The sequence below is a fragment of the Callorhinus ursinus genome, unplaced genomic scaffold (assembly GCF_003265705.2).
Source record: "Callorhinus ursinus isolate GAN/ISIS: 27379988/994484 unplaced genomic scaffold, GSC_fseal_2.0 scaffold6, whole genome shotgun sequence".
In the NCBI taxonomy this organism is placed as follows: domain Eukaryota; kingdom Metazoa; phylum Chordata; class Mammalia; order Carnivora; family Otariidae; genus Callorhinus; species Callorhinus ursinus.
In genome coordinates, this window is record NW_027397068.1 from 36,730,842 (window position 1) to 36,742,239 (window position 11,398).

The 11,398-nt window shown below is 35.5% G+C and overlaps 1 protein-coding gene across 5 annotated transcripts in view; it reads right to left on the reverse strand.

Annotated features, from left to right (window-relative positions):
• Positions 1-4,740: 4,740 nt before the first annotated feature.
• CEP85L (centrosomal protein 85 like) overlaps positions 4,741-11,398 on the reverse strand; it is a 218,189-nt gene continuing 211,531 nt past the window's right edge. For all 5 annotated transcript variants that reach the window (XM_073893851.1, XM_073893849.1, XM_025864817.2 and 2 more), the window contains one exon: positions 4,741-9,561. In XM_073893851.1, the coding sequence (XP_073749952.1) occupies positions 9,398-9,561 (164 nt within the window). In that variant the 3' untranslated portion in view covers positions 4,741-9,397. The remainder of the gene's footprint in view (positions 9,562-11,398) is intronic.

Sequence of the window (11,398 nt, forward strand, 5' to 3'; positions counted from 1 at the left end):
AGGCCCTGGTAAAGAGCCCTTGGCTTTGGGTTGTGGTTCTGCTAGGTGAGCCAGATGAAGAGTGGCTCTCCCAGGGGCTCAAACTCTTGCTCTAAATCATCTGAATCCCTGAGTTAAGGTGATTAGTGCCCCTAGCCCTCCAGAAGCTAATTTAAATCTTGTCTGAAGAAATATAACATCATCAAGAGCCTCAAATTATGTCTGTATTTTTTATATAAAATATTCAGCTCTTAATAAAAATAATCAGGCATATGAAGAAATAAGACTATAAAAATAAAGAGAAATACTAGATGGTAGAAATAAACCAACTGAAGATACAAATAATGGGCTTTAAAATAGTTATACTTAATATGCTCTTGAGAGTGTTAGCAGAAAACTGAAAATTCTAAGGAAGGACCAAATGGAAATCCTAGAACTGAGAAATATAATACCAGATATTGAGAACTTAATGGATGGATTTCACAGGTAAAATAGTTAAAAGCAGAAATATTGAACTGAAAGATATACCAGAACTTTCAGAAAGAAGAGAAACAAAAGATTAGTAAAGAACATAAGAAACACAGGGGATAAAAGATACACATAATTGAGTTCGTAAATGGAGAGAAGAGAGAAAATGAGGCAGAAATAATATGTAAAGGAATAATAAGCTGAGAATTTTCCAAAATGAAATATATCAACTCACAGATTCAAAGAACCTATCAAACCGAAACAGGGAGAGGATGCCTGGGTGGCTTAGTTGGTTAAGCATCTGCCTCCAGCTCACGTCATGATCTCACAGGAGTCCTGGGATGGAGCCCTGCATCAGGCTCTCTGCTTAGTAGTGAGTCTGCTTCTCCCTCTGTGATCTCTTTCACTCTTGCTCTCTCTCTCAAAAAATAAAATTAAAAAACCAAAACAAAACAACACAAGAACAAACCTAAACAGGGACAATATAAGCAAAACCACTCCTAGGAACATTATACTACAAAACTACTACTACTGGGGGGAGGGGGGAAGGATTATACCCCATGACCAAGTAGGATTTGTTCCTGAAAGGCAAGGATGGTTCAATATACAAAAAATAATATAATGCACCATCCTGAAAAATTTACCATCTAGGTAAATAAATATGACCTCTTTAAATATTTCATATTCTTGGGGCACCTGGGTGGCTCAGTCAGTTGAGTCTGACTCTTGATTTTGGCTCAGGCCACGATCTCAAGCCCCACATTGGGCTCTGTGCTCAGCACAGAGTCTTGCTTGAGACTCTCTCTCACTCTGCATCCTCCCCACCCCCACCACCCCCTGCTCATGCTCTCTCTAAAATAAATAAAATCTTAAAAAAAATTTCATATTCTCCATTTTCTCAATCTTCTCCTTTTGAAGTTCCAATTAAATTTTTTATTAAACCATGTCATTATATCCTTCATATTTTCAACCTACTTTTCTGGATGATTTCTTCTTGACTATGTTCCAGTTTACAAATTCTCTTTTTGTCTGTATCTAATATGCTATTTAATTGTTCCATTTAATCTTTAATTATCATATTTTTCCCTTCCAAAACTTCTTGATTTTTCTCAAAGTTCCTTGCTCCTTTTTTAGTGTAAACTTTTTAATTATACACACACATAGAAAAGCACAGGAATTATTAAGGGTACACTTAATGAATTTTCACAAAGTGAGCACATCTGTGTAAATATCACCCAGATCAAAAAAGAGAGCAGCCCCAGAAGCCCAGTGCCTCTTCTAGTCACTATCTCATAGATGAGTTTTGCACGATCTAACACTTTATATAAATTTAATCATATAGTATCTTCTATTAATAACAGAAGTACATCATTACATATAGTTGAGCCTAATGTGGGGCTCAATCCTATAACCCTGAGATCATGACCTGAGCTGAAATCAAAAGTCAGACACTTAACTAACTGAGCAACCCAGGCACCCTGTTAACTCTCTACTTTATATGTACTAAGCCTTGCCACCTGTCCTCCATTTGACTCTTAAAACTGAAGATGATTATTTAGCACAACCACATGATCTAATTTAGCATCACTAATAATGGTACATCATGAACTTCCAACTGTGATGAAAAATACACATCACCCAAGTAGCATTTTTGCCAAAAATATCTGACCTCAATCTAATCATAAGAATCAGAAAAAGCCAGACTGTGGCACATTTATAAGATATTGACAAATATTAATGCTCTAAAAATTCAGAAATTCTCCAAAAAGACAATACTTGTTTTGCTTTTTTTCAGAAGTTAAACCAAGGGTCTTACATGTGTTTTCTTGGATTAAGCAAATACCTGAATCATTAATGATATAGCTTAAAAGGAGACTTTGGAGGTTCCAATTTTTAAAGCTCAAGTATCTGACATCTGTTTTATAGTAGTTTGAGACTAAACAGAACAAGGTTAACGGAAATGAAGGACCCAAAACAAATGTGAAAGAATGGAAAAACAGAACCTTAAGGATTTGACAATTGATTTGTTTAGGAGACGGTGTGGAAGGTATAATAGAAGCCCTCATAAAGATGTCTAAATCATATTCCCTGGCACCTATGAAATTACATGTCCAATTACATGTCAAAGAAGAATTAAAGGTGCAAGCAGAATTAAGATCGCTAATCAACTGTGACCCTAAAATAGGGAGATTATCCTGGATTATCTGGGAAGGCCAAATCAAATCTCAGGGTTTCTTAAACGGGGAAGAGGGCAGCAGAGGAGAACCAAATAGATGGCAGTGTGAAAGGGGCTTGGCCTGACATTGCTGGCTTTGAAAAGAGAAGAATGGGGCCATAACAAAGGAATGTAATAAGCCTTAGAAGCCCCCCCTACAGAAAAAGCAAAGAAAATAGATTCTCCCACAGAGTCTACAGAAAGGAACACAGCCCTGTCAACACCTGGATTTCAGCCCAGTGAGAACCCTTTTGGAGTTCTGACCTCCAGAACTGTAAGTTAATAAATTATGTTTCAATAAACTAGTAAGTTTGTGGAAATTTGTTACAGAAGGAATAGGAAACTAATATGGATGGGTATATAGGGAAGAAATCACCACAAATGATTCTTGGAATAAAGGTGTAACTTATGGAAATGTAGCAGCTCAACAAGGAAGCAGCTTTTGGAAGGAGTTGTTTAATTTTGAGTACTAATATGCAACAGAAATCTAGCGAGTGGTTTAGAGTCAGGTTATGGAGTTAAAGAGGCCTGGTTCTTATTGTGGCTCTGTTACAAGCTGTTCTAACTTGTTCAAGATATTAAACCTTTCTATGGCTCAATCTTTTGGCCTTAAGTGGGGATAATAAAAGCACCTACTTCATAGGATATTATAAAGAGAAATAAATGAGATGATTTATGCAAGGTCCTTACACTTGGCTAGCATGTGTTCAAATGTTAATAAGAATGATGATGATGATGTTGATGATGATACAGAAGGCAATGGCTGTGCATTATTTTTAAATCAGGCGATTAAACAAGTTTAACCACTTGTTTTATGACTAAATGATCAGTGTAGGAATACAAGATATAAATTAAATTACCTTGCTTTCTTGTTTAGAAGGGATGCCAGCTGTATAAACTATTTCTGTTTAAATTATTCTCCAGACTTGTGCATAATATATGCACTCAAAGTTAGATGCAACAGCACTCATTTTCTAAGTTAAGATTTTGTTCCTTTTTAAAGGATGTTTGCTCTGCTAGATCCACACCCCACCATTTTGTGCCATTACTACCATGTATCTCACACCTCTTTTACACAGAGTCCTCTGCGTTTCCACACAGAATGGTTCTGTTTGATTAGGGGAAGTTGGCATAGAGAAGCTCAAACCATTGGCAAAATCACTGGGATGTACAATATCAAAAGCTCTTTGTTGACTCCCCCCCATCAAAATACTTTAACCAGATCAAAAATAATATCTTTCTTTCTGAAGGAGAGACCTCTTTACTAATCACCTTAGAAATGTTCTAGGATTTTGTCCACTCTGTTTTTATTTGTAAGACATTCGCTTGCAACCAATGGTTCGTGATGCATGATTTCCAAAGTGGTCCTCCTGTTAACTGAATTAGATGCCTCAGAAAAGACCGACAGAGCAATGCCAAGTTAGTTGGACTGCAAAAAGATACTGCTAATCCAAATATTAACCAACTTCCCAGAGACATTGAGGCTACCGCCCATATGTGTGAGAACAAGGACCAAGGGTGCCATCCACAGGGCATCTCTGGGCCCAGGCTAGCAAACCATAAAAGCTTAGATGTCAAGGCCCCTGCGGAGTAACTTTTTAACAAGGTTGTATTTGTGTATGTTTCAGTAAGGTTTCAACCTCTAATTAAAAGGGGGAAAATAATTAAGATTTAACTTGCCAGTCCAACCTTCCAGCAATATGAAAAACTGAAACCAATGCTGTCTGTTGGAAAAGTAGAAAGAAAGTTCTTGATTTAAATAGGGATTTTTAAAAATTGAAAAGGGGGACACAGCACTATTAGCTAAAATAAATACAGGCATGCCTTTGTATTTATGGCACCTGTCATCAGAAAATCTCAGTGCCCTTCATGGGAAGACCCTGAGAAAAAGCTTTTCAGTAACTAAAAAGAAATTGTAAGACAGACTAAAAGCAGAAGTTTCCATGTTCTAGTCAAAGATTCTCTTGTGTGTTCATAGAAAGCTTTTACCTAAAAGTCAAGTCATTGAGAATTCAGTGGAGTCTGAAATTTCGAATACATTCTTATATTAACATTAGGCACTCCCAAAGACATATATATCTTTTTATAAAAAATTTATTTCTCTGTAAATACAAATTCCAACATCACAAACAATGGTCCAGTGGAAAAATACTTAGCCATTAACATTGAAAACTTTTTTTAATTTAATAAATAGAACTTTGGCATTCAAAATTCTAGCTGTAAACCCTATTAAAAAACAAAAACAAAAAAATAACCCCTTTACAAAAAAAGAGGCAAGAATGATAGATCAGAAGGCATAAGCCAACCAGTGGCTTCACATTCTTTTTACAATAACTGTATTTCAATTAAGTCATGACCACTCTGTATTTACACATGAGGTATTCTGGGTGGTTCAAAAACTGAACCAAGTTTACAAAAACCACCAGTCATAGTGACTGATTATACACTCTGCTGTGCTTTTAATGTGACCACCTCGCTAGCACCTTACTACTTCTTGTCATCACACCAATGTGATGCCAAATTTTATGTTTCTGTATTTAAATATTTATACATATATATACACACATATGCACACAAATAACTACATTCTGAAGGAGTTTCCTGCTCACTATACTGGGAAAAGGCTGGGCTCCAAAGACATATCCTCTCATGTTTCCTAAGGTATCTAACCTAGTAATGAAAACCTGTTCCTTGCTTAAGAAAAAAATCCTTAATCAAGTCTACTTACAGAAGAACAAGGTGCGATAATCATCAACATTCTTATAACTCACATAAAACAGAAATGAATGCTTACTGTAGGCAAAAAGGCACAAAAGGTTCTCTCTGTATGCAGCTGCAATAGTGTTGTTAATGACTTACTGATTTGAAACTACATTACTATACTCAGTACTTCTTTTAAGTAAGAAAAAAATGCAAAAGGTTTCCCTCTTCATGATTAAATGTATAATATTATCATACAGTAATATACCACCATGGCATCTTGGGGTAAAGTTGGAAATTATACTCTTTACACCAAATAGGAAATCATTTTTGTTTTGTGAACACTAAAAATTGTCAAAAACGGAAACAAAATGAATTAACTTTGGCTTTGAGAGCTATAGCTACTGGCAGTTTCAAATGATATAGTCTGAGTGAGCATGGTTATGAGAATTGCTTATTACTGTAATTACATATCTATAATGATAGAAATCTACATAAGAGAATGCCAATAATCCAAACTAAAGGTGTGCCTGAGCTGAACTATGCTATGTAAAAATATAGTCCCAAATTCTCGGCTACTAAGTTATTCAATGAACTATTATTACTGATATTGAAAGAACATTTTCCCAATAAAGTAGTTCCTTTAAAAATATCCTCGAAGAGATTTCTAGTAATGTCTTGACCTATGACAAGATTAATTTATAAGCTCATTACTGAAGTCAGAAATGTACAATATCCATTTTAGCAACACTTTGCAGCCCTTGAGATTGTCTTTAACAAGCTACTGAAAGAAGTCTAATTCAGTGAGTGAACTGTCATGACCAAAATAAATTTCATTAAAAATAATGTTAATATTAAATACTGAATCCCATTTCAAATATAAAAAGGTACCACACTTATTTAAAAAGAAATCCAGGCATGACTTAACCTAGTCACTACTTAAGCTTTTAAAATTAGAGGCCACTGAAAATTTACTAACAGTTTAAAGTCATCCTTCAGACATCAAATGAAAAAAACAACTAACTATTGTGCCTTTGATTCAGTTCTTTTTATCTGCAGAGGTAACTGGGTCTTTTATTGAGATACTGTTACTTTATCCCTGCTTTAGTGTGACTGAGGCCGAATAAGCTCAACTTCAAAATCCAGAAGACCAATAATAAATGTTAATACTGCATGAGACACTTCCTAAGAAGACAAGCATTGAACTCACAAAAGCATAATTAAAAAGTTTTCACATCTAAGAAAATTATCAAATAGGTTTAACTTCAAAATTTAGGTTAATTTTCATCTCAGACATATATCAGTATAATAACTTCTGAGAACATCCTAGTTCAAACTAGGATAAGACACTATAGTGTTTCTATTTGCCCATCTTACTTGACCTAACAGTAAAATCTTTGTTTTCAATCGAGATATCGATATTATTATATTCTAACAGAAGAGGTTATCTTGGGAAAGGGGAATTTTCTGAAAAATAAAATAAAAATTAAATACTGACAAATTAGAATACTACTATTTCATTTCCCCAAAAATATTCCAAGACTGTCTACTTATTACCTAGGTTCCTTCACAAACTCCAGACTCCAAGAGATTACTTTTGTACTTTTGTAACTCAGGGTTATATTTAAACATACTTACACTATCACATCCTATTTTCCTTTTTTATTTATGGGGAGGTAGACATTTTGGAACTGAAATACACCAGTAGTAGTTTGTCAATTTTCTAAATTAATATTTTTTACCTCAAGACATTTGAATTAAGTCAAATTCTGTAAGTTTTAGAAAACTTATTTAAAAAATTAAATATTTTATCCTAAGCCAGAAAAAAAATGTTATCTACAGTAAGTTAAAGCAAATGTTTAAGTTTGTTTAAAATAATAATAACCATAAAACTCCAAAACATATACTAAAAACCTAAAAGACATTAAGGACCTAGTGACCCAAATCAGTGATTATTTATGCACATTAGTGCTATCACCTTAGGGTGCCTTTATTTCCAAAATTGTGGAGGTATGACTAGGTACTCTGGTAAGGGGCTGGAGTTTCTATCCAGAGAGAACATAAAAATGTTGTGTGCTGCACTGTGGCTTATCTTGTTCAGATGCTATTATCTACTTAATATAAAGGCCCATTTTCACAGATATTTTTACAAGGCAGAATTCTTTTGCATCAGATTTTTGGTATAAATTTACTACTCCCTGATTGTCTTCAAACCACCAACATTAAAAAACAAATGAACAAATTAGAATGCCACATTCTTACGAGTGACTTTTCCTTATTAGGATAGGTACTTGGAATGCAGAATCACATAATGCACTGATTTCTTAGTGCCCAGATCCTAAGAAGTAAGAGTAGGGAGGACTCAGGCACTGAACAAAAGGAAAGTTTGATGTCCTTACAATGTATTATAACCAATTGTTGTAACATAACCACAAAATAACTTACTGAGCGCTGCATATTAGCCAAATTCTGAACTGAATGTCTTCCTGGGTAGTTTCCTTGAAGTTTTTATCCCATGTATGTTTTCACTGCTGAAAATATTTAAGAAAAATCTTTTCTAGGAGCAGCCTTTATACCAGTATATAAGCCTGGCAAAAAAAACAGACATGTGATCTCTTCTTGCCCAAAATAGTATTATCCTGCTGAATTCACACCCCTTATTCCTTCTACCTCTTACTTAGTCTTGACCTACATGAGACCTGGCTGCATCAAGAAAACAAACCAATTTGTAAAGAACAATGATTGCCATAACTAAGTATATTCAAAAGAATGTAATAAATGCCCTGAAGGCACTAAAATATGTAGTCCTTCCAAAACTCCAACTAAAACAGGAAAATACTCATTTGGAAGTTTAAATAATTTTATGTCTACTTAAAAATCAGTTGCATCTCATGATGATATCCTGTACTCCAGAAGAATAACCTTGTCTTGTATGAAAGACCCTGTTTTTAATGTACTTTACCCATACCTAATACATGTAATTGAAATATCACCTGGTTTTGATTTTGTTTAATGTCTGTGATAATTCAGATATAAAGAATACAGGCTGACTTTTTCTTAAGTAGTTTTAACTTTAAGACATACAAAACTGTTCTGTTAAAATGTAAACATTTGAGAATTGGATAAATAAACTATTGCTATTGTTCCAGAGTGACTTTTTTAATCCTTCTTTTACAATGGCCTTAGAAGGTTAGCATTAATTCTTTATGGCTTTGTTTACATTGATACAAGTGAAAAATTGTAAATAGTAAGTGACATGTTAAAATTAGTCCAAGTTATGTTAAGTTGCCTTGTGATATATAAATTGCAATGCTAATGAAAAAGATTATCACATAACATTTCATACCTCGAAGGCAACCCACAATCACTCTGGAAAAATAGCTGACCTATCTACAGTGCTAAAATCAACCCAACCCCACAACCTCATCATCTCAGCACAGTGGTTGTCTGAAAGACAGGTGGTTCACAAGACAGCTGTACTACTGTTAAAACACTCGCCTGCTGTTGGAGCTCTTGTGCAGCCAGCCCTTGAAAACCCCACAGTACAACACAAGCTTCTACATGAAAGAAAAGAAATACAAGAATAAACAGTGTGTGCCTTTCTTAGAAGCTTTGCTTTGACCCTAGAAATCCTTATAATTTTATGAATACACACACACACACACACACACACACACACACACACACACAACTGCAGATAAAAAGAAATCCTACCCCTTTATCTGAAGGGCACTCTTCACAGCTTGGTCCTACAATCAGTAGTTTGAGAAGACAGATTTTTTTTTTTTTCCCTTATACACTTCATCACATTTTTCTAATACTAATTTGGTTTTTTGGCCTGATTAGATAAGCTCCTTTGAAACCTCATCAAATCCCTTTCTCCCCCAGTAAAACAAATCCACAAAAAAAAAAATCCTATGTGTAAGTGATACGTCACTTGCGACTTTCCATTATGGCTCCTAAAAAGAAATGTGAAGAACTGTAACACAGCAGCATTTAACAAAGGGTCATTATTGCTGTGGGACCAATAGTTGATCACTGGGTAATGCAGTTGTCTCCCATGTCCTGGGCATAGCGATCTGATATTGTAGTCCTTAATTCATCGATGTCCCTCCGTAACTGGCATACATCTGACAATTTTTTAGTGAGTGTTTCTGGGCTACAGTCATTCTCAGTCTCTTCAGCTGAACAGTTCATTGCTGTGGAAATAAAATACGGAGAATGTCTCACACTTTTTTGAACAAAAGCATTTTAGGATTTTTAACTTCAGTATCATTAGAAATATAATGCTGTATGCTGAATACCAGTCAGGTTCAGGTTTACATGATGTATCACTGAGTATTAAATAGATCTTATTTACTTGCTCCTTTTAAATTTTTGCTAATTGTGTTAAATCCATACAGTAATACACACGTTTAACATCTGTAAAGGATGACAACATTCCAAAAGTAGGAAGAAGCATGCTCTAATAGCTCTCTTCAAGCTCAACTACAGCACTCATCCTGACTTGACAAAAATCTGAAAATCACTTCTGTATTAAGGAGTGATAGCTTAAATTTTTATAGACTGCAAAATGGGTTTATTGACATGAAAGCATAAATTTCCAAAACATATGGTGTGTGTGTGTGTGTGTGTGTGTGTGTGGACCACTACAACCCTACGCAATTGAACTGGGCTGATGGCTAGCTGCCCAATGGCTGAATGACTGAGGGTGAGGCTCCGAGGCAGCTGGCTTGTAATTATTTACGTCAGTTCCTCTCTCTGTCAGCACATCTCAACATAAAAGCAGATGGAGCCAGTGATTGTAAAATAAATCTTTCCTTATACCTTCATTGGCTTTGGTAGCTTATTGGAAGTGTAAGAGTCAGATTAACTTATCTGTTATTTTAACAAACACTAACTGAACACCTGCTATGATCCAGGCACTACTCTAGATGCTAAGGCCATCAGAATAATGGATGTAGTAGTTTATTCTTAATGATTTACATATACTTCATAAACAAGCACAGTCAAGTATTGTAGGTGTCCTACCACCATACACAGGCTACAAGAGCACAAGGAAGAGAACAACCAGCCTATCTGGAGAGGGCACAGGTTCCCTGGATGCGCCAAGGATGCAGAATGAATAAAGGTACAAAAGCAGAAAACCAAAGAATCTGAGAAACTTCAAGAAAATGAGTAACAAGCTCTAAAATGGCAGAGCACAAATTATGAAAGGCAAGGGTCAAGAAATAAGGCTAAAGAGGCAGGTGGGAACTACCTATCCCCTATTTTAGGGGACTGTAAGTATTAGGAAATCAGAATCACCATTAGGTTAGATCACTCTGGCAGCAATGTGAAAACATTTGTATTAGTGGGGGAAAGTGGGCAAGACAGTTGACAAAGAGACCAGTGCAGGTGAAGACTTTGAAAGCTTGATTTAAGGCAACAGGGCAATGGAGATGTAATGCGAGGAATGAATGCCAGGAAGGGACTGGTAGAAATGACAGAGCTCAACCATCATAAGTTGTATGGGGGTTAGGGACTAGGCAAACGACACACCCAGATGAAGGAAAGAGTAGGGTGGAGAAAAATCTGGATTAGTGTGATAGGTGGATAGAGGTGCTACTCACTCAGAGGAGGAGCAGGTTTAGGAAGGGAAGAAAGGTAGGTTCTCTTTTGGGTATAGTTGAGTCTATGATGCCTATTGAGTAACTGGTTCTAATATAAGGTAAGTATAATCAAGAGCCCTGAAGGGACATTCTAGGCAGAGTAAGAGATAAATGTCTGTATGCACTAACAGAAAACAAAAGGACTTGGGTAAGATGACTGAGAGAAAATATATAAAAAGAGGCAAAAGCATCTAAATTTTTGAGGAATAAATAAGACTTTCACTATTTGCAGATGACACGATTTGCAGAAAACCCTGAAGACTACCAAAGAACTGATAAATGAATTCAGTAAAGTCACAGGACACAAATTATACAAGTATAAAGAAACCTGCTGCATTTCTATACACTAACAGTCAAGTAGCAGAAAGAGAAATTAAAAAAAACA